The sequence below is a fragment of the Salvelinus alpinus genome, chromosome 34 (genome assembly GCF_045679555.1).
Source record: "Salvelinus alpinus chromosome 34, SLU_Salpinus.1, whole genome shotgun sequence".
NCBI classification, from domain to species: Eukaryota; Metazoa; Chordata; class Actinopteri; order Salmoniformes; family Salmonidae; genus Salvelinus; species Salvelinus alpinus.
In genome coordinates this window covers 27578667-27601946 of record NC_092119.1, presented here as the reverse complement: position 1 = coordinate 27601946, position 23280 = coordinate 27578667, and the positions used below count along the sequence as shown (strand labels likewise).

The 23280-nt window shown below is 40.6% G+C and overlaps 1 protein-coding gene and 2 long non-coding RNA genes across 3 annotated transcripts; all 3 read left to right on the top strand.

The window, feature by feature from the left end:
• The first annotated feature begins 1143 nt into the window (after window positions 1-1143).
• LOC139563594 (interferon regulatory factor 8-like) lies at window positions 1144-6098 on the top strand. The gene is made up of 3 exons (XM_071382382.1): window positions 1144-2487; window positions 3450-3550; window positions 5779-6098. Exons 1-3 carry the CDS (start codon window positions 1926-1928, stop codon window positions 5866-5868), a joined length of 753 nt encoding a protein of 250 aa, XP_071238483.1. The 5' UTR covers window positions 1144-1925; the 3' UTR covers window positions 5869-6098.
• An 8797-nt stretch (window positions 6099-14895) lies between these two features.
• LOC139563844 (uncharacterized) lies at window positions 14896-16460 on the top strand. The gene is made up of 2 exons (XR_011672653.1): window positions 14896-15639; window positions 15785-16460. It is a non-coding gene; the product is annotated as an uncharacterized lncRNA (long non-coding RNA).
• Window positions 16461-21064: 4604 nt separating this feature from the next.
• On the top strand, window positions 21065-22048 carry LOC139563855 (uncharacterized). The gene is made up of 2 exons (XR_011672654.1): window positions 21065-21227; window positions 21373-22048. It is a non-coding gene; the product is annotated as an uncharacterized lncRNA (long non-coding RNA).
• The last annotated feature ends 1232 nt before the right edge of the window (window positions 22049-23280 follow it).

Sequence of the window (23280 nt, the reverse complement as noted above, 5' to 3'; positions counted from 1 at the left end):
TAGGTCTATACTGCTCCTACATGGTGTAACAATACATCATGTAGATGTATATAATGAACAGACTAGGTCTATACTGCTCCTACATGGTGTAACAATACATCATGTAGATGTATATAATGAACAGACTAGGTCTATACTGCTCCTACATGGTGTAACAATACATCATGTAGATGTACATAATGAACAGACTAGGTCTATACTGCTCCTACATGGTGTAACAATACATCATGTAGATGTATATAATGAACAGACTAGGTCTATACTGCTCCTACATGGTGTAACAATACATCATGTAGATGTATATAATGAACAGACTAGGTCTATACTGCTCCTACATGGTGTAACAATACATCATGTAGATGTATATAATGAACAGACTAGGTCTATACTGCTCCTACATGGTGTAACAATACATCATGTAGATGTATATAATGAACAGACTAGGTCTATACTGCTCCTACATGGTGTAAGAATACATCATGTAGATGTATATGATGAACAGACTAGGTCTATACTGCTCCTACATGGTGTAACAATACATCATGTAGATGTATATAATGAACAGACTAGGTCTATACTGCTCCTACATGGTGTAACAATACATCATGTAGATGTATATAATGAACAGACTAGGTCTATACTGCTCCTACATGGTGTAACAACACATCATGTAGATGTACATAATGAACAGACTAGGTCTATACTGCTCCTAAATGGTGTAACAATACATCATGTAGATGTATATAATGAACAGACTAGGTCTATACTGCTCCTACATTGTGTAACAACACATCATGTAGATGTATATAATGAACAGACTAGGTCTATACTGCTCCTACATGGTGTAACAATACATCATGTAGATGTATATAATGAACAGACTAGGTCTATACTGCTCCTACATGGTGTAACAATACATCATGTAGATGTATATAATGAACAGACTAGGTCTATACTGCTCCTACATGGTGTAACAACACATCATGTAGATGTATGTAATGAACAGACTAGGTCTATACTGCTCCTACATGGTGTAACAATACATCATGTAGATGTATATAATGAACAGACTAGGTCTATACTGCTCCTACATGGTGTAACAATACATCATGTAGATGTATATAATGAACAGACTAGGTCTATACTGCTCCTACATTGTGTAACAATACATCATGTAGATGTATATAATGAACAGACTAGGTCCATACTGCTCCTACATGGTGTAACAATACATCATGTAGATGTATATAATGAACAGACTAGGTCTATACTGCTCCTACATGGTGTAACAATACATCATGTAGATGTATATAATGAACAGACTAGGTCTATACTGCTCCTACATGGTGTAACAATACATCATGTAGATGTATATAATGAACAGACTAGGTCTATACTGCTCCTACATGGTGTAACAATACATCATGTAGATGTATATAATGAACAGACTAGGTCTATACTGCTCCTACATGGTGTAACAATACATCATGTAGATGTATATAAGAGGAGGAGAAGGGAGAGAGAGTGAGCAAGGCCTTGGCCTTCACCTGACAAGAGAGGATTGAGAGAGAAACACTCCCCTTAACTAATCATTTTACATGAAAAAATGCATTTCAAAAACTCCAGCGCGTGTTTAAAAGCAGTCCTTAGAGGTTTTGAATCCACCTGCCCTTCAATGGCTGACAGAGAGGCCAGATTCCAAGGTACAGAACACACTAATATTCAGTATGTTATCTAAGAGTGTTTTGATTTTCATTATTTTGGGCCTATGAATTTCTGATGTTGAACAGCTTAAGGACTGTGTCTATGTGTTTATTTCCATGTCTGATCTTTTGAGGGAAATGCTCAAAATGAGTATATAGCGTTTTGGAATTAGCTTCAGTTGTACAATTTCATTACTATACTTTTTTTGTGCTAATTTTATAATGTTCATGTCGCAAATCTGTTATAAAAAGTCAGGAGCTGTTCTTCTGCGAGACTGCTCATTGAAATTATTTTTTTCTCTCTCTCTCCTTCTCCTCCCCCCTCTCTCTCTCTCTCTCTATTTCTCTGTCTCTCCCTCCCTCCCTCTCTCTCTCTCCTCCCTCTCTTTCTATGTCCCTCTGTCACTCTCTCTCTCCCCAGCCCAGCACTCTTTTCTTGTCTCAGTGGAGTACTGCGAAGAGGAGGTACTTAGTCATGAGGTTATGGGGAGTGATGTCAGAATTGCCTACAAGCCCTTCTCCCTGATGATGGATGGGATCCCCGTCATCTCTCTCCCAAAGCCCCCCGACACCATTCCCATCTCCTCTGACCGTTCAACCCTCTCCAACCTGCTTTCCCTCATGGAGGGTGGAGTGGTTTTAAGCTCTAGGGAGGAAGGCATCTATGCTGAACGGCATAGCCAAGCCATAGTCTCCTGGATGGGCGGCACGGGGGATGAGATGCACGTGATGGAGCGTGATGTGGATCCTGTGATGCTCTTCAACAGGGAGACCTTCAGACAGGGTGAGTGATATGAAGGGAATCTGTTACGGGTAATTCACAACAGATTTCACGAAACACTAATTGTGTGCCCTCAGACCCCTACTCCGCTACCACGTAACTACAACACAAAATCAATGTGTACATTTTTGTATTGTGCGTATGTTATCTTGTGTGTATATGCATGTGTCGGTGCCTATGATTGTGTTGCTTCACAGACCCCGCTGATCCATAATGTGTATTTTTATCTGATTCTACTGCTTGCATCAGTTACTTGATGTGGAATAGAGTTCCATGTAGTCATTGCTCTATGTAGTACTGTGCTCCTCCCATAATCTGTTCTGGACTTGAGGACTGTGAAGAGACCTCTGGTGGCATGTATTGTGGGGTATGCATGGGTGTCCGAGCTGTGTGCCAGTAGTTCAAACAGACAGTTCAGTACATTCAACATGTCAGTACATTTCACAAATACAAGTAGTGATGAAGTCAATCTCTCCTCCACTTTGAGCCATGAGAGATTTACATGCATATTATTCATGTTAGCTCTCCATGTACATTTAAGGGCCAGCCGTGCTGCCCTGTTCTAGGCCAGTTGTTATTTTCCCAAGTCCCTCTTTGTGGAGAGATTGACATATTATTAATATTAGGTGACCCCTTTGTTATTGGTTCAATTACGTATAATAGCTTAAAGTCAATTTTTCACTAAGGGCTCGATTCAATTTGTAGTTCAGGGCTAATGCTGAATTACATTTAAAGGTAAATTCCGATTTAGCTGACATACTGTTTGCAGCGTATACTGTAAATGCAACAAAATGCAGGATCATTGCCTTAAATGTATATTGCGCATTAGCACTGCTTTGATGTTAATGTGAGCATCCCTCTCTTGTCCTAGTGAATCTGGCTGATAATATTACTGATTGTATCACTGATGAAATTACAGTAGTGTGTTTATCATGTGATGGATTACTGACTTTGTGTGTCCTTAGAGTTGGAACGCTTCAGCAGAGCAGATGGCTTCCAACCGCAAATTGGGTTCAGCCTATGGTTCGGACAAGACTCATCACTCAGTGCACCAATCTCTATATTGGTACAGATTATTATTATTATATATAGATTATCTGGTGCCTTGAATACATTAACACAGCGCCGGCCTCAGAAATAACCATTGGGAAGGGCAATTGATTTCCATAGGCGGACATGTTTTTTTTCATGGCTTTTATAGTAAAGACATGTCATTTATCTTAACAAATGTAATTTAATGTGGTATGAACACAACCAGTCATGATGTTTTCATCTGATTGTCAAACGAATCACTTCAAAAAGTAGGTTACCTTCGCACGTTCGTCCAAAATAATTCTAGCATCCGAAGACTGCACTGTGTACCCGCCAACTTTTGTTCAATTTGCAAGTGGTTGGAGAAAACATCAGAGAGAGCAAAACAGCGTCTTGGCTATTGTGGGCTAGACAGCATCAGGCTACATATAGTAAGACGCTGTTTCGCTCACTCGAATACTTTATCTGAGATTTACTTGGTTTTCTGTCGGCACGAGTCTCGGTCAAATTTAATTTGGAAGGGTAAGGACGTATGGTGGGGCGGGCCCTGCATTAACTACAACAGTTATGATAACATTATGTTTTCCTCCATTTTCCTGTAATTTTCCATCATACAGTGCATTCGGAAAGTATTCAGACCCCTTCCCTTTTTCCACATTTTGTTACGTTACAGCCTTATTCTAAAATTGATTAAATAAATGTTTTTCCTCATCAATCTACACACAATACCTTATAATGGTATATATAACAGATTTAAAGATTTTTTTACAAATGTATAAAAAAATGCTTATTTACATAAGTATTTAGACCCTTTGCTATGAGACTCGAAATTAAGCTCAGCTGCATCCGGTTTCCATTGATAATATTTGAGATGTTTCTACAACTTGATTGGAGTCCACCTCTGGTAAATTCAATTTATGGGACATGATTTGGAAAGGCACACTCCTGTCTATATAAGGTCCCACAGTTGACAGTGCATTTCAGAGCAAAAACCAAGTCATGAGGGCAAAGGAATTATCCGTAGAGCTCCAAAACAAGATTGTGTCAAGGGACAGATCTGGGGAGGGGTACCAAAACATTTCTGAAGCATTGAAGGTTCCCAAGAACACAGTGGTCTCCATCATTCTTAAATGGAAGAAGTTTGGAACCACCAAGACTCTTCCTAGAGCTGGCCACCCGGCCAACCTGAGCAATCGGGGGAGAAGGGCCTTGGTCATGGAGGTGATCAAGAACCCGATTGTCAATCGGACAGAGCTCCAGAGTTCCTCTGTGGAGATGGGAGAACCTTCCAGAAGGACAACCATCTCTGCAGCACTCCACCAATCAGGCCTTTATGGTAGAGTGTCCAGACGGAAGCCACTCCTCAGTAAAAGGCACATGACAGCCCGCTTGTAGTTTGCCAAAAGGAACCTAAAGGACTCTCAGACCATGAGAAACAAGATTCTCTTGTCTGAATAAACCAAGATTGAACACTTTGGTCTGAATGCCAAGTGTCACATCTGGAGGAAAGCTGGCACCATCCCTACAGTGAAGCATGGTGGGGGCAGCATCATGCTGTGGGGATGTTTTTCAGCGGCAGGGACTGGGATCGAGGGAAAGATTAACAGAGCAAAGTACAGAGAGATTCTTGATCCAGAGCGCTCAGGACCTCAGACTGGGGCTAAGGTTCACCTTCCAACAGGACAACGACCGTAAACACACAGCCAAGACAACGCAGGAGTGGCTTCGGGACAAGTCTCTGAATTTCATTCACGAGCACGGACTTGAACCCGATCTAACATCTCTGTAGAGACCTGAAAATAGCTGTGCAGCGACATTCCCCATTCAACCTGACAGAGCTTGAGAGGATCTGCAGAGAAGAATGAGAGAAACTCCCCAAATACAGGTGTGCCAAGCTTGTAGCGTCATACCCAAGAAGACTCGATGCTGTAATCGCTGCCAAAGGTGCTTCAATAAAGTACTGAGTAAAGGGTCTGAATACTTATCTAAATGTGATATTTCCGTTTTAACTTTGTAATGAATTGGCTAATATTTCTAAAAACCTGTTTTTGCTTTGTCATTATGGGGTGTGTGTGTAGATTAATGAGGGGAAAAAACAATTTAATCAATTTTAGAATAAGGCTGTAATGTAACAAAACGTGGAAAAAGTCAAGGTGTCTGAATACTTTCCCAATGCACTGTATATGTGTGAATGTGTATGAGGCGTTACAGAGCCACTTGATGTTGATTATAATTAGATGTTAACAATCCTTCCTTCTCCAGATTAAATTGCCATGGGCTCAGCAGCTATTCAAGCAAGCTCACGACTTCAGGATCTGGCTTGAGACCTCCCCTGTCTCTCCTGGAGTCTGAAAATATGGTTGGTCCCAACAGGACTCCAATTGCTCCCAATATTAGCCTATGCCACAGCCCTTTCCACCACACCTGTTCCCTCACCCTAATCACCTCTCCTCCACCTTTTTACCTCTTTTCATTCCCTATATAAGCAGTATGCTTCTTCCTGAGCTATAGTATTGGCACTATATTTCTTCCACCTCACACTAAGTAGAAGACAATCAACCAGTAAATAAATAAATACCCTACAAAAACATAATTTTAATGTTGCTTCTTTGTCCATTCCACATTACTGCTTACTTAAGGCTGTTTGTTCTATTTCATTTGTTTCACATTTTCACATTTGATCATTATTGTGACAGTTAGGTAGATACAGGTTGATACAGATAGATATATGGAAAATCATTATTATAAAAAATTGAACTATAGAATTCAGACATCATATAATGAAAACTTGGTGCACATGATAATTACCTGCCAGATCTCCAGGTAATGGACATGATAATTACCTGCCAGATCTTCAGGTAGTAGACATGATAATTACCTGCCAGATCTCAAGGTAGTGGACAATGTTTTTGTCTTTATGGGTAGCCACCACACAGTCAGAGCAAAGTATTGTCTCAGCCCCACAGTCAGTGCACCCCCATATTATAGCTGGCTCGATCCTACACACGGAGCAGATAGATTTTACTGTTGGGGGCATGTTCTCCACAAGGATGTTGCGCAGCTGCTCCCTCATCACTCTCCATGCAGCCACGGTTCCCCCTTTCCTCCTCTGAGCACTGCTAGTCTGGGTAGCACTTGTAGCCAGACTGTGGTCCTCCCTTTAGGCCTGAGGAGGTTCAGAGCTGGAGGTGCAGCACTGAGGGACAATATGCCTCTTGTGCCTCAGAGCCTTGCCTCTCAATTGAATTACCTTTCCTAGGATAAAGATTTTTGTTTTGCCAAATGTGGGCATTGTTGCATAATTCTGAAACAAGGATTGTTATGACGAATCAGATAAAATACATATAGTTGATCAAAAACCCAAGGAAGCAACAAGCCAGCAAATCCCTGTCCACTTTAAAATAATACTTTCAAAAGGTATTCACTATTCACCATGTCACCATGTTTCAAAAATCATTTGACAAGAATAATGCAACATTTACAGTGTATTCACTTGGAATCACCTCATCCAGTAGGTGGCAGCAACACACCTTTGTGTGTTGTAGTCCGCCATGAACCTCCCCCGAAGAAGAATAAAAACCAAGTGAAAGCAAAAGGGATCAGTACGTGAATCTGTGCAATAGAAACTCTCGTTTTCGTTGCTAAAAAACACAATAATAAATACATCCCAACCCCATGTAGCCAAGGCAGCAAGTGGAAGCATAGTAATGCCAGTTGAATGTTTGGTATATTTTTTTCTGAAAATCCCAAATTGGAACTTTGGCCTTCTATGATGAACATGTACACTCAGTCTCAGCTGAAAGTGTCCAAAATCATAATTGAAAGGGTCGCGTATCACACAGTACAATGTCTGATTCTGAATCACCATTCAAAGGTAAAGTGTACCACACACCACACATGTGGTGTGCAACATTCACTATATGAATGGTGTGACTGGTAAGATGATTTGCACCTTTTAATGGGATGATTGTGGTCTAATCGGGTGACTATGCTGACTGCTCCTATATGTATTATTTTGTAAATATATTTATTTTGCTATCATCCCCTATTTAGCAGGGCCATTCACTCAAGTCTGCTGTGTGTTATTGACCATGATTGCGTTCACCGAACTTCTGACAGTCTCACGTGTGAAATGGAATTGCATGAACTATTTGATTGCTTGCATAGTGATCCCCAGATTGGCTGGACTACATTGAGAGACAGCGGTTGCCAATTCCCTATCACTCTCCGTCCCCGAACTAATTGACAAACGCCCCAAGCTATAGAGAACGGGAATTATTACATTGGTTGTGACTCCACTGCAGACCTCTGGACTGGACGACTGCCTCACTGCTCCTCCACCCGCTGCCTTCACCGGGAAAAAGACACCTGTACAATACTTTCAGTAGCACTACCAAAGGAAAGTGCTTATTTCTAACGTGTGAGTGTGACTATAATTATTTATCAGTATACACTCTAACCATTTGTTCTCGGGGGACACGCCCAGCCAAGAAGCTACACCCAACTCCACCACGAGCAGCCCCGGCGCAGAGCGAAGGACAACCATCCGAGCCCTGTGGTTCCATTTGTGTAAATTTATTCATGGCGTTCAACTCTGAATTAAAATCTAATTTTCAATAGACTCTGAATGATTGTGAGGCCTTGAAAAAGTTCAGGGTAATCTCAGCCTGAAGGACATTATAGTCCATTCAAGTCTGACTAAGAAGAAACTGGTACAGAATAAACACTTTACCCAAGCACAATCTGTCCAATTAGTATTCGGGCTTGTGAGTCCCAATCGGGCTTAAAGTCCAACTGGATACTGGGAATGTGGGATATGCGATTGAGTCCCTTGTTTGTCATAAACTCTATATTGGAGAGACTAAACATGCACTACAATGCAGACTGACACATCTATACCACATTATGAAGGGTGGTAGACTCAGTTCAGGGCTCATACATTTACATTTTAGTCATTTAGCAGACGCTCTTATCCAGAGCGACTTACAGTTAGTGAGTGCATACATTATTTTTTTTTTTATTCATACTGGCCCCCCATGGGAATCGAACCCACAACCCTGGGGTTGCAAACGCCATGCTCTACCAACTGAGCTACATCCCTGCCGGCCATTCCCTCCCCTACCCTGGATGACGCTGGGCCAATTGTGCGCCGCCCCATGGGTTTCCCGGTCGCGGCCGGCTACGACAGAGCCTGGATTCGAACCAGGATCTCTAGTGCGATGCAGTGCCTTAGTCCACTGCGCCACACGGGAGGTGGATAACCTTAGAATGTTGGGTTGGAGAGCAATATGGGGTGGTGCAAAACATCTCAAAGACAGAGGGCAGAGCCACAATGGATTTGAACACTAGGAACCAATGATCCTCTAGACCTAAATGAGAAATACTAAGACACCCAGCTATTTGTCTCCATCTGGTGGATCGTTTAGACAGTTGGAATGTGCACTGGGATCTGTGAATGTTTTTTTAACTTTTTTATTTTAGTATTATTTTTTTTATTTTAATTTTAATTTTAGTATTATTTTTTGGGGGGGGGGTAGATCAGCTTAATATTGCAGATAGATTGTAACTTCCATCAATGTAATTGTCTGCATCACTTCCAATCCCCCTTGTTTTTATATATATATACACATACATATACATATATATATTTACATTTTACATTTAAGTCATTTAGCAGACGCTCTTATCCAGAGCGACTTACAAATTGGAACGTTCATACATATTCATCCTGGTCCCCCCGTGGGGAATGAACCCACAACCCTGGCGTTGCAAGTGCCATGCTCTACCAACTGAGCCACACGGGACCATATAAATATATATATATATAAATATATATACATACATACACACACACACACCCTTTATAAAATATATTCCCCTTTATTACTTTCCAACCCCACCACCCCTTCCCTAATTGGAGCAAACTAGTGAACAACAACGCCTAGGCCTCTACTTCCAGCCTATACCCACTACATACATTTTATGGACACAGTCAATTTTACAATAATTATATTTTATTTGTTTTTTCTCCTGAACTTCTTCTACTCTCAACCTCTCTGATCATTTTCTTGATGTCCATCCGGTTTGCTTCTATATGCCATATCTTTCTAACTGTGCTCTTTCACAAAAGCTCCCGACCTTCAACCTATATACTTATTATGGATACAGTGTGTTTACATTATTAGTTATCTTATTATTAGTTGTTATTAGTCCCATCCTTCAACTCCATTCAACACCACCCATCTATCTCTTAACACCATCCATATAGGATTTGTATTTGCCATATATTGTTCAACTGTACTGTGATGTTTTACAAAAGTTCTGAACCTTTCTATTCTCATTGTTTCTGTAAATTGAAAATAAACCTTTTTGCTAAAAGTATTATTATATTATTGATCGATTGACTATGACTTTTCAGATCACCCAGTAACGCAAGGTTAGCTCCAGGTTAATATTGCAATCCTTTAGCCATTCCTGGACCTGTGTCCAAAAACAAGCTACAAATGGACAGTACCAAAACAAATGATCTAATGATGCTGTCTCTTCGCTGCAAAATCTGCAGAGCTGGGAAGATTGTATCCCTCATATATATAACTAACATTCTATTGGTAGCAAGAATTTTATATAATAAATTAAATTGAAAGATTCTAAGTTTTGAATCCGGTGTCGTTTTGCGTATCAGTTCATAAACACTATGCCATGGGATCGGTACATCAAAAGTCTCTTTCCAACTATTTTGCAATCTGTATGGGACGGCTGTCAATCCTTTGGTCCTTAAATGAAACTGGTATACTTTTTTATTTATCACAGTTTTCTTTAACCAATTATGTTCTTTAATGCAAGGCTGACAGACAAGTTCCTTACCTTCTTCCCCTTCCACTTTCCGCTTCCATTTTTGCGGCAAGGCTGCAATTATTTGGTTGTAATTTTGGGTAGAGAAGACATTTCCATCATTTACGAAGATTATACCTTTTTTAAACATTTTGTCAAAAAAAAAGTTTTTTTGTCAATTAGTATATTTGAGTTAACCATAATATTTGTTGCATTATTTGTTCTGTCGTTTCTGGAGGATTAAACTGAAATTGCAACCAACTTTCTATGGCTTGTTTTAGGAAGAGTGATATTTGGGAGATGATTTCCTTTTCAAATAACTGAAAGTGTGAGCTTGTAATCTGAATAAAGGCAAAAAGACCATACTTGAACATTGGGTGAGACAATCTTAGTAATTTGCTCGAGAACCAGTTCTGATTTAAGTATAACTTTTGTATGACTGAATCTTTTAGTGATAGGTCTAATGCCTTAATATTTAATCATTTCTGTCCTCCGAATTCATATTCATTATATAAATAGGCCCGTTCAATTTTGTCTGGCTTGCCGTTCCAAATATTTTTCTCATACAATTTAAAAAACTGTTCGCTAGGCGTAGGCAAGACCATAAGCAAATAGGTAAACTGGGATAATACTAAAGAGTTAATCAGGGTGATTTTTCCACAAATTGACAGGTATTTACCTTTCCATGGTAGCAAGATCTTATCTATTTTTGCTAACTTTCTATTAAAATTCACTGGAGTGAGATCATTTATTTCCTTTGGGATATGTATTACAAGTATATCTACATCACCATCAGACCATTTTATTGGTAAACTACATGGCAATGTAACATTTTTATTTTTTGGTGATCCAATACGTAATATAGTACATTTGTCATAATTTGGTTGTAATCCAGAGAGGCAAGAAAACGCATCTAGATCCTCTATGAGGCTGTATAGGGATTCCAGCTGTGGATTTAAAAGAAAACATGAATCATCAGCGTAAAATGACACCTTTGTGAATTGATTTAGATGTAAAGCTGCAGATCTATTGTAATTGTCATGATTATTATTAATAATATTATTCGTATTTATTGGTTGGATCCTTGAATAATTATTAACATTTGACTATCGTGTGGATTTTGTAAAGGATTGTGTGATGGAAACAATCTATATGCTTACTTTATTCAAAATTTGAGTGAATTCTACTTACAGAATTCTCTGGGCTTAGGAGTCACTGGCACTAGCTTGCTTAAAATGTGTGATGAGTGAGTGTGTTGTTGCAGAAAATAAACAGGCCTGTAAATGTTGACATTTTGGTTACAGAGGAAGTTAGTATGTTTTTTAATTTAGAATTATGAATAATTAAAGTTGATTTTCCTTTTCCATGGGGGGCTGCCCTTTTTTATCTTGAGCACCTGCTCTCTCCCCCCCCCCCCAAAGGTTTGTGCAAGGGTCTGAGTACGACACAGGGGTATATTTTATCCAGACATACAATCGAGTACAATCAAAGTTTATTATTTACAGTGGCAGCTTGCATTGATTTTTTTTACATAACATGTTTAGCCATACATGTACTGAAGCGACGCATTATATTATTACTGTTGTGTGAATGATAGAGGGACGTTGCCTGAAGCTGTGGAGCCTAATTGCAAAATTTGAAATACATTTTCCCAGAATCTTTGGTAGGTTAATTGGACACAATGGCCTTCAAGTTCGGTTTTCACAGAGCAGAGCGAAAGCTGCAGAATTGTATTGGTATTTTAAGAAATCTTTGATGATTGATGTTTTCTAAGAGACAAACTGTGTCATCAGCTTTGTTATTTCGTCACAAAATGTTCCCACAAGTGGTAGAGAAAATAGCCAATAACACAGTTCAACAACAGAGTCCAACAACACAGACACCAAAATCAGAGTTACAGAAGTAAACAAAAGCTATATAAAAGTACAGATTGCAGATGAGCCCCCAAATATGTTATACTGTGTGGATTTGGGTGAATAATGAATTGATGTAAAGCTATGAGGTGTTACAGGTGAGGTAGTGAGTTAGTTGTCAACACACAATCGTGGTATTTAATGATTGGTGTTGTATTATACTATTCTTATAACCGTATAACTTATTTACATATGTATTCATACACTTTGCTATGAGACTCAAAATTGAGCTCAGGTTCATCCTGTTCCCATTGATCATCCTTGAGATGTTTCTACAACTTGATTGGAGTCCACCTGTGGTAAAATCAATTGACCAAGCCATGAGGTCGAAGGAATTGTCCATAGAGCTCTGAGACAGGATTGTGTTGAGGCACAGATCGGGAAGGGTACCAAAACATTTCTGCAGCATTGAAGGTCTCCAAGAACACAGTGGCCTCCATAATTCTTAAACAGAAGAAGTTTGGAACCACCAAGACTCTTCCTAGAGCTGGCCGCCCAGCCAAACTGAGGAATCGGGGGAGAAGGGCCTTGGTCAGGGAGGTGACCAAGAACCCGATGGTCACTCTGCAGCACCCCACCAATCAGGCTATTATGGTAGAGTGGCCAGACGGAAGCCACTCCTCAGTAAAAGGCACATGACAGCCCGCTTGGAGTTTGCCAAAAGCCACCTAAAGGACTCTCAGTTCATGAGAAACAAGATTCGCTGGTCTGTTGAAACCAAGATTGAACTCTTTGGCCTGAATGCCAATCGTAACGTCTGGAGGAAACCTGGCACCATCCCTACGGTGAAGCATGGTGGTGGCAGCATCATGCTGTGGGGATGTTTTTCAGCGGCAGGGACTGGGAGACTAGTCAGGATCTAGGGAAATATGAAAGGAGCAAAGTACAGAGAGATCCTTGATGAAAACTTGCTCCAGAGCGCTCAGGACCTCAGACTGGGGCGAAAGTTCACCTTCCAACAGGACAATGACCCTAAGCACACAGCCAAGACAATGCAGGATTGCTTCAGGACAAGTCTCTGAATGTCCTTGAGTGGCCCAACCAGAGCCCGGACTTGAACCCGATCGAACATCTCTGTAGAGACCTGAAAATAGCTGTGCAGCAACGCTCCCCATCCAACCTGACAGAGCTTGAGAGGATTTGCAGAGAAGAATGAGAGAAACTCCCCAAATACAGGTGTGCCAAGCTTGTAGCGTCATACCCAAGAAGACTAGAAGCTGTAATCGCTGCCAAAGGTGCTTCAACAAAGTACTGAGTAAAGGGTCTGAATACTTACGTAAATTGTGATATTTCATTTTTTTATTTGCAAGAAAATCTAAAAACCTGTTTTTCCTTTGTCATTATGGGGTATTGTGTGTAGATTGATTGATTGATTAAAAAATATATATTATTTAATCCATTTTAGAATAAGCTGTAACGTAGTACGTGGAAAAAGTCAAGGGGTCTGAATTAAAGTTTTATTTATATTTTTTGATTCCATTCTTTTACTTTGAGATATGTGTATTATTGTGAATTGTTAGGAACTACTGCACTGTTGGAGCTGCGAACACAAGGAATTTGCTACACCAGCGATAACATCTGCTAAGTATATGTATATGACCAATAAAATGTAATTTGATTTGATTTAATTGGATTCGTGTTGTGCCAAGATTGTGCAAAGCTGTCATCAAGGCAAAGGGTGGCTACTTTGAAGAATCTGAAATATTAAATATATTTTGATTTGTTTAACACTTTCTTGGTTACTACTTGATTCCGTATGTGTTATTTGATAGTTTTGATGTCTTCACTATTATTCTAAATAGTAAAAATAAAGAAAAACCCTTGAATGAGTAGGTGTGTCCAAACTTTTGACTGGTACTGTATATCTAAGGTCCAGGCTCAAAGCATGGATATAGATAACTATCAATCTTTATCTTTTCCAATGCTTTTCAGAGTAGGATATGTTTTACCTTAGTAAAAAATAATATAATATTCCTGTTTGGGTTATGTTGCGCTTAGGCCTGTTTTTCCCCCCACTGTATGTCTCCATTGTTTGTGTGTACCACTGGTTAATACTGCCCTACTCTCCAACTTACAAAATCAGCAGGGGATCAAATACTTTTTTTCCCCTCACTGTAGGGTCAGCATTCCCGAACAGTCCCACTAAAGTCAGAAAGTTAAACAAACTTTCATTTCAATTTACTTTACCTGTTGTCCACCAATTTTGTACCTATGTCATCAGCGGTAATCTGATTCAAAATATCCATAGGGAAGTGTTATCAACCTGACCTTCAGTACGCTGGTGATATTACATATATATATATATATTATATTATACAGGAGTAGTTAATGTTTGAAATATTGAGAGCTGCATAGGATGTTGGAGGATGAGGACATTCCATGTATTTATTTCTGTCACTGGTGGGTGCCAGAAGGTATGCGTGCCAAGATAGCTGTGGGGCCACTGGTGCTAATCTTAGGAGTACGTTATGGAATATCCTGCCTAGGGTACAACACGATACCATATAGGGTGATGCTATTGTAGGTGTGGAGTGACACTCAATAATGGTTGGCATCTGTTGGATAGAATTAGCTTGCAAACCAGTATATAAACTGATATATTTTGTATGCCTTTCATTCAAATGACAATAGGCTCCTCACGTACCGCTTGCCATGTGAATCCGGTACTGTAATATTAAATAATTTGTACCAACTCTCCATCTAAGTTTTTAACTATTCTCTTACATCGTGAATTACTTGATACCTGAGAAACTCATCATAACAGCTGGTCTGTATATCGTTTGTATTTCCGGTTTTTATTTTAAATACTGATTTTTGTGCTCGGCTCAAATCAAATACACATTTCAGGCTTTGTATTTTGCACCAGTTGGGTTCACCATCCCCCCGGTGACCAGACTGGGTCCACCATCCCCCTGCTAACCAGACCGGGTTCACCATCCCCCCGGTGGCCAGACTGGGTCCACCATCCCCCTGCTAACCAGACTGGGTTCACCATCCCCCCGGTGGCCAGACTGGGTCCACCATCCCCCTGGTAACCAGACTGGGTTCACCATCCCCCCGGTGACCAGACTGGGTACACCATCCCCCAGATGACCAGACTGGGTCCACCATCCCCCCGGTGACCAGACTGGGTCCACCATCCCCTTGCTAACCAGACTGGGTCTACCATCCCCCCAGTGTCCAGACTGGGTCCACCATCCCCCTGCTAACCAGACTGGGTTCACCATCCCCCCGGTGGCCAGACTGGGTCCACCATCCCCCTGGTAATCAGACTGGGTTCACCATCCCCCCGGTGACCAGACTGGGTCCACCATCCCCCAGATGACCAGACTGGGTCCACCATCCCCCCGGTAACCAGACTGGGTCCACCATCCCCCTGGTAACTAAAATGCAGGTTTGGTTAGAATAGAGTACAATATAATTAATGACATTCAATAAAATCAACTTCATGAAACGGGGGATATTATTTTCAATTAAAATGTTGTAAGTAGTTGATTTAATGATTGCATATATGGATTTTACAGGCAATCAGTTTCTACAGTGAGTGCCAGGGAACCAACCTCTGGAGGGCCAGATTGAAACCAGGACAACAACACCAGGTTACTGGTTTTATGAATTACACACACAAAAAAACATTGTTACAAAGTGTACTGTGTATAGTGTTAAATGTAACCCTGCCTTGTTACAAAGTCTACCGTCTATAGTGTTAAATATAACCCTGCCTTGTTACAAAGTCTACCGTCTATAGTGTTAAATATAACCCTGCCTTGTTACAAAGTCTACTGTCTATAGTGTTAAATGTAACCCTGCCTTGTTACAAAGTCTACTGTCTATAGTGTTAAATGTAACCCTGCCTTGTTACAAAGTCTACTGTCTATAGTGTTAAATGTAACCCTGCCTTGTTACAAAGTCTACTGTGTACAGTGTTAAACGTAACCCTAGCTTACATAAAGCTTATAGAATGAATAATTGCAGAAGAGCATTGTAATCAGATGAACAAATAAAATGTTTTATGACATACAATTCAAATGCTTTTCTACATTGAAACCTGACTGTCATTTTTGTTTTTCAAAATCCACTGCTTAGCATTGTGTGTGTATAGAGTGAAATTCATACTTAAAGACATTGTAATCATTGTTTGCACAACACTCAGCTCTGCTATAATAGTTCATTAAACTACAGAGTATGTTTTCCATTGAAGTTGTTCTCTCTGGCTCTTTTGATATCAGATTCAGAGTGAATAATAACAAGGTTTGCGGTAGTTTGAAAGGGTTTGATCCACCTTAGGCTATGAGTGCACAGATGAAAAGAGAAGCTATCTATAATAATAAATCATATTTTGTCAGCTTACGAATAGGACCCAGAGATTTACCTGACCAGGTCATGAGATCAGGAAAAACTCCAGGCCCCAGAAAAGACACATGAATTTTGCCACTCCACTTTTGAACTTCTGGCGTATCATTTTGGCTTTGGTTAAAAGTTCTTATTGTCTCTTCTGTGCAAAGCCCAATAGAGATTTTATTTTGGGGGCTGACATATTTTCATGCATAATTATACCCTCACAGTCCACCTGCTGTGTCCTATTAACACTATTATAGTTCTATATTGATCCATCATTTAGTGTCTCCCACTGACTCCAGACGAATCTGTCAAGCCCTGACTTCCTCGTACGCATCCAGGCCCGAGTTGCCACTTCTTGTTAAGGCTGAAGTTTAATGAAGCAATTATTTCATAAGGAGATTATTTGGACATGGGCGGTAATGACTAATGTTTTATGACATTTACAGGACATTTACATTGTGTGCTGCGCTACTTGAGGAATCTGTCACGGTAGCTAAGCAGGAACATGTTCAATCCCATCAACTCATCTCCATTTTGTACAGAGATGGGTGATGGTTTCCCCATCCCTATTTGATTAATCAAGCTACAGTATAAGGTATTTTTTGACGAAGAGGGGTTTCTCCCCTTAAAAGTAAAGGCATATCTAATAAGGCAAAGTTGAGAAAAGACATGGCATCACTGAAGTTGATAAGAATTAGGATCAAGATTAGGATCCTTGCAATATATGACATAAATGCACATAAAAAAATCTAAATCAAGAAACTAGTAAAACTAAACCATATCAAACATAGAACATTTCAAAGATCCGGTTTTTAAAAAATTGATCTGATGTGGCCAAATATTCTCTTTGACATAGAACTGAAATTTTATGGCTGTGAATCTAAGATAGATATAATTTATAAACAAGACATCCAATGCATAATATTTTGAAGTGTTTGAAACGTCAGTCATACAGAGAGGAGCTGAGAATTCGGGTTCTCCCTTTGTCTGCTAAGCTGAGGGAAAAATGTAAGCAATTCATTCCGATCAGACAGTCACTGGAGGAAAAAGGAATCAACTCCGATTCCCGGCAGTGCTGTGGGTATGGAAGGGAACACAGGGGATGGAGATCACAAGCGCCCATGAAGCCCTGAAAAGGCTGCAGGAAAACTTTCCAATTGAAAGACACTCAATGCCCTGAGGAGAGGAAGAAAAAGAAAAAGTGATAAGCACACTAGGCTACTTATAGTGATGTCTAAAACCAGCTTATGGTAAATTGTGACAATATTCTTTCCCCCTCCCCCCAATACAATCTATACTCTATTGTCCCCAAGTAACTGTTCTTCTCTAGGAAGTAGAGATGGAATTAGCCGATGCTAATGAGATACATGGACACTGAAAATACAATATAAAAGAGGAAATCTAGCATCTATGTCAATAATTGTTCTATGGATGTGTGTGTGTGTGGGGGGGGGGGGGGGGGAGAGTGTGAGTGGGTGTATGTGTGAGTATGTGTCTATTCATATGGATGGGATAGTGAAGGAGGATGAATATGAATTATGTGTAAGAGCGCGGGGGATAATGGGTGTGCGGAGACATAGTGTATATATTGTGTGTGAATGAAGGTGTGGCGATGAGTAAGTAGATGTATAGAGGGGTGTAAATGTGTCTGAGAAGAAGGGAAGAGGAAGAAGATGGAGGTTGGGATTAACTTGGCTTGGGTGAGCAAAGATGGGAGGTGGGGATAAGCTTGGCTTGGGTGAGCAAAGATGGGAGGGTGGGACAAGCTTGGCTTGGGTGGAGTAAGGATGGGAGGGTGGGACAAGCTTGGCTTGGGTGGAGTAAGGATGGGAGGGTGGGACAAGCTTGGCTTGGGTGGAGTAAAATGGGAAGAGCTGGGAGGGGGTGGTGGAGAGGGATGATTTGGTTTGGGAGAGAGAAAAGGAAGGACTTAATTATACTACAATGTTTTTTATTTATTTTTTATGTTGTGCCTCAACTCATCCCATTTCAGTCTCTAAGGAGGACCCACTCACCAAAGTATACCTCCACCAGCCGCCACTATACTTACATTTCATTTCTAAGGTAATACAAACTAACCAAAGTATTTAAGTGGCAGTCTTTCTTCAAATGTATGTTTAATGACATAATCCACCATTTTCATTTTTTTGGGGTACTGTTGTGGAAAACTCAATCCAAAGATTAGAGACTAATTTACTATTATTATAGTGAATCTTTAATACAAACAAGCAGCTGCAAGGTCGATCCCTTGCTGATCTCAGTCAGGAAAGGAGCTCGAAGAGTGGGAGGTGATAATACTATCATATTATTACACAACAGTTATTTATACAAGCAACGGTTCCAGAACACAATGGCCTTGTGTTACGGTGCAGATAAACCAGGAGTCTGTGAAATGCATAACATCACAGTCCAACACAGAACAGAGCATAAACCTTGAAAAGTTACAACAGCTCACCCGTGATTCGGCCACCACAATTCCCCCTTTGTTGCTATGGAAACAATAAGCATCACCTTAGATGATATATCTGAGCTGTTGTCAGACAGAACTTAAACCTTCTGGTTTCTGGGAAGTTGGCATTTTACACAGAAAGGGGTGATCTGAATGGAACTCCTGAAAGGTAACCTATTAACAATGATCTGTGGGGAAAGGGGAGGTTCATAAGGATTCATAGGGATCGGGGTCATTTCCAATAGGGAAATCTGTATCTCCAATGAAGGGGGAGACAGTGGCGAGCACTTCTGTTGTCATGACCATCTGGTGGGGGAGGAGATGCTGCTGTTTCACACAATCTCCTCAACAAGATCGTCAGGCATGAGAACAGACAGCACATTCTTGACCCACCACTGCACAGGTGCCTCCCTTAGATGACAGGAGAATATCCAAAGCCAATCTATTCTGTAAGACCATGGTACGCATCGCCACAATTTCAGCAGTTAATTATTCAATAGCAGTAGCAGTAGCATTCCCCATTCTTTCTCCTCCCTGTACCCATAGGAATCACCTGCATTACTCCTTCTCCTCCCTGTACCCATAGGAATCACATGCATTACTCCTTCTCCTCCCTGTACCCATAGGAATCACCTGCATTACTCCTTCTCCTCCCTGTACCCATAGGAATCACCTGCATTACTCCTTCTCCTCCCTGTACCCATAGGAATCACCTGAATTACTCCTTCTCCTCCCTGTACCCATAGGAATCACCTGTATTACTCCTTCTCCTCCCTGTACCCATAGGAATCACCTGTATTACTCCTTCTCCTCCCTGTACCCATAGGAATCACCTGTATTACTCCTTCTCCTCCCTGTACCCATAGGAATCACCTGCCTTGCTCCTTCTCCCCCCCTTTTTTTCCCCTCACTGTAGGGTCAGCATTCCCGAACAGTCCCACTAAAGTCAGAAAGTTAAACAAACTTTCATTTCAATTTACTTTACCTGTTGTCCACCAATTTTGTACCTATGTCATCAGCGGTAATCTGATTCAAAATATCCATAGGGAAGTGTTATCAACCTGACCTTCAGTACGCTGGTGATATTACATATATATATATATATTATATTATACAGGAGTAGTTAATGTTTGAAATATTGAGAGCTGCATAGGATGTTGGAGGATGAGGACATTCCATGTATTTATTTCTGTCACTGGTGGGTGCCAGAAGGTATGCGTGCCAAGATAGCTGTGGGGCCACTGGTGCTAATCTTAGGAGTACGTTATGGAATATCCTGCCTAGGGTACAACACGATACCATATAGGGTGATGCTATTGTAGGTGAGGAGTGACACTCAATAATGGTTGGCATCTGTTGGATAGAATTAGCTTGCAAACCAGTATATAAACTGATATATTTTGTATGCCTTTCATTCAAATGACAATAGGCTCCTCACGTACCGCTTGCCATGTGAATCCGGTACTGTAATATTAAATAATTTGTACCAACTCTCCATCTAAGTTTTTAACTATTCTCTTACATCGTGAATTACTTGATACCTGAGAAACTCATCATAACAGCTGGTCTGTATATCGTTTGTATTTCCGGTTTTTATTTTAAATACTGATTTTTGTGCTCGGCTCAAATCAAATACACATTTCAGGCTTTGTATTTTGCACCAGTTGGGTTCACCATCCCCCCGGTGACCAGACTGGGTCCACCATCCCCCTGCTAACCAGACCGGGTTCACCATCCCCCCGGTGGCCAGACTGGGTTCACCATCCCCCTGCTAACCAGACTGGGTTCACCATCCCCCCGGTGGCCAGACTGGGTCCACCATCCCCCTGGTAACCAGACTGGGTTCACCATCCCCCCGGTGACCAGACTGGGTACACCATCCCCCAGATGACCAGACTGGGTCCACCATCCCCCCGGTGACCAGACTGGGTCCACCATCCCCTTGCTAACCAGACTGGGTCTACCATCCCCACAGTGTCCAGACTGGGTCCACCATCCCCCTGCTAACCAGACTGGGTTCACCATCCCCCCGGTGGCCAGACTGGGTCCACCATCCCCCTGGTAATCAGACTGGGTTCACCATCCCCCCGGTGACCAGACTGGGTCCACCATCCCCCAGATGACCAGACTGGGTCCACCATCCCCCCGGTAACCAGACTGGGTCCACCATCCCCCTGGTAACTAAAATGCAGGTTTGGTTAGAATAGAGTACAATATAATTAATGACATTCAATAAAATCAACTTCATGAAACGGGGGATATTATTTTCAATTAAAATGTTGTAAGTAGTTGATTTAATGATTGCATATATGGATTTTACAGGCAATCAGTTTCTACAGTGAGTGCCAGGGAACCAACCTCTGGAGGGCCAGATTGAAACCAGGACAACAACACCAGGTTACTGGTTTTATGAATTACACACACAAAAAAACATTGTTACAAAGTGTACTGTGTATAGTGTTAAATGTAACCCTGCCTTGTTACAAAGTCTACCGTCTATAGTGTTAAATATAACCCTGCCTTGTTACAAAGTCTACCGTCTATAGTGTTAAATATAACCCTGCCTTGTTACAAAGTCTACTGTCTATAGTGTTAAATGTAACCCTGCCTTGTTACAAAGTCTACTGTCTATAGTGTTAAATGTAACCCTGCCTTGTTACAAAGTCTACTGTCTATAGTGTTAAATGTAACCCTGCCTTGTTACAAAGTCTACTGTGTACAGTGTTAAACGTAACCCTAGCTTACATAAAGCTTATAGAATGAATAATTGCAGAAGAGCATTGTAATCAGATGAACAAATAAAATGTTTTATGACATACAATTCAAATGCTTTTCTACATTGAAACCTGACTGTCATTTTTGTTTTTCAAAATCCACTGCTTAGCATTGTGTGTGTATAGAGTGAAATTCATACTTAAAGACATTGTAATCATTGTTTGCACAACACTCAGCTCTGCTATAATAGTTCATTAAACTACAGAGTATGTTTTCCATTGAAGTTGTTCTCTCTGGCTCTTTTGATATCAGATTCAGAGTGAATAATAACAAGGTTTGCGGTAGTTTGAAAGGGTTTGATCCACCTTAGGCTATGAGTGCACAGATGAAAAGAGAAGCTATCTATAATAATAAATCATATTTTGTCAGCTTACGAATAGGACCCAGAGATTTACCTGACCAGGTCATGAGATCAGGAAAAACTCCAGGCCCCAGAAAAGACACATGAATTTTGCCACTCCACTTTTGAACTTCTGGCGTATCATTTTGGCTTTGGTTAAAAGTTCTTATTGTCTCTTCTGTGCAAAGCCCAATAGAGATTTTATTTTGGGGGCTGACATATTTTCATGCATAATTATACCCTCACAGTCCACCTGCTGTGTCCTATTAACACTATTATAGTTCTATATTGATCCATCATTTAGTGTCTCCCACTGACTCCAGACGAATCTGTCAAGCCCTGACTTCCTCGTACGCATCCAGGCCCGAGTTGCCACTTCTTGTTAAGGCTGAAGTTTAATGAAGCAATTATTTCATAAGGAGATTATTTGGACATGGGCGGTAATGACTAATGTTTTATGACATTTACAGGACATTTACATTGTGTGCTGCGCTACTTGAGGAATCTGTCACGGTAGCTAAGCAGGAACATGTTCAATCCCATCAACTCATCTCCATTTTGTACAGAGATGGGTGATGGTTTCCCCATCCCTATTTGATTAATCAAGCTACAGTATAAGGTATTTTTTGACGAAGAGGGGTTTCTCCCCTTAAAAGTAAAGGCATATCTAATAAGGCAAAGTTGAGAAAAGACATGGCATCACTGAAGTTGATAAGAATTAGGATCAAGATTAGGATCCTTGCAATATATGACATAAATGCACATAAAAAAATCTAAATCAAGAAACTAGTAAAACTAAACCATATCAAACATAGAACATTTCAAAGATCCGGTTTTTAAAAAATTGATCTGATGTGGCCAAATATTCTCTTTGACATAGAACTGAAATTTTATGGCTGTGAATCTAAGATAGATATAATTTATAAACAAGACATCCAATGCATAATATTTTGAAGTGTTTGAAACGTCAGTCATACAGAGAGGAGCTGAGAATTCGGGTTCTCCCTTTGTCTGCTAAGCTGAGGGAAAAATGTAAGCAATTCATTCCGATCAGACAGTCACTGGAGGAAAAAGGAATCAACTCCGATTCCCGGCAGTGCTGTGGGTATGGAAGG

Bases quoted from the DNA above. Each gene is read 5' to 3' on its own strand.
- LOC139563594 (XM_071382382.1), top strand. From the start codon at position 1,926: ATGTTCATGTCGCAAATCTGTTATAAAAAGTCAGGAGCTGTTCTTCTG. The intron at 2,488-3,449 runs GTGAGTGATATG...GTGTGTCCTTAG, and splicing joins CAGGGAGACCTTCAGACAGG to AGTTGGAACGCTTCAGCAGA. The intron at 3,551-5,778 runs GTACAGATTATT...TTCCTTCTCCAG, and splicing joins GTGCACCAATCTCTATATTG to ATTAAATTGCCATGGGCTCA.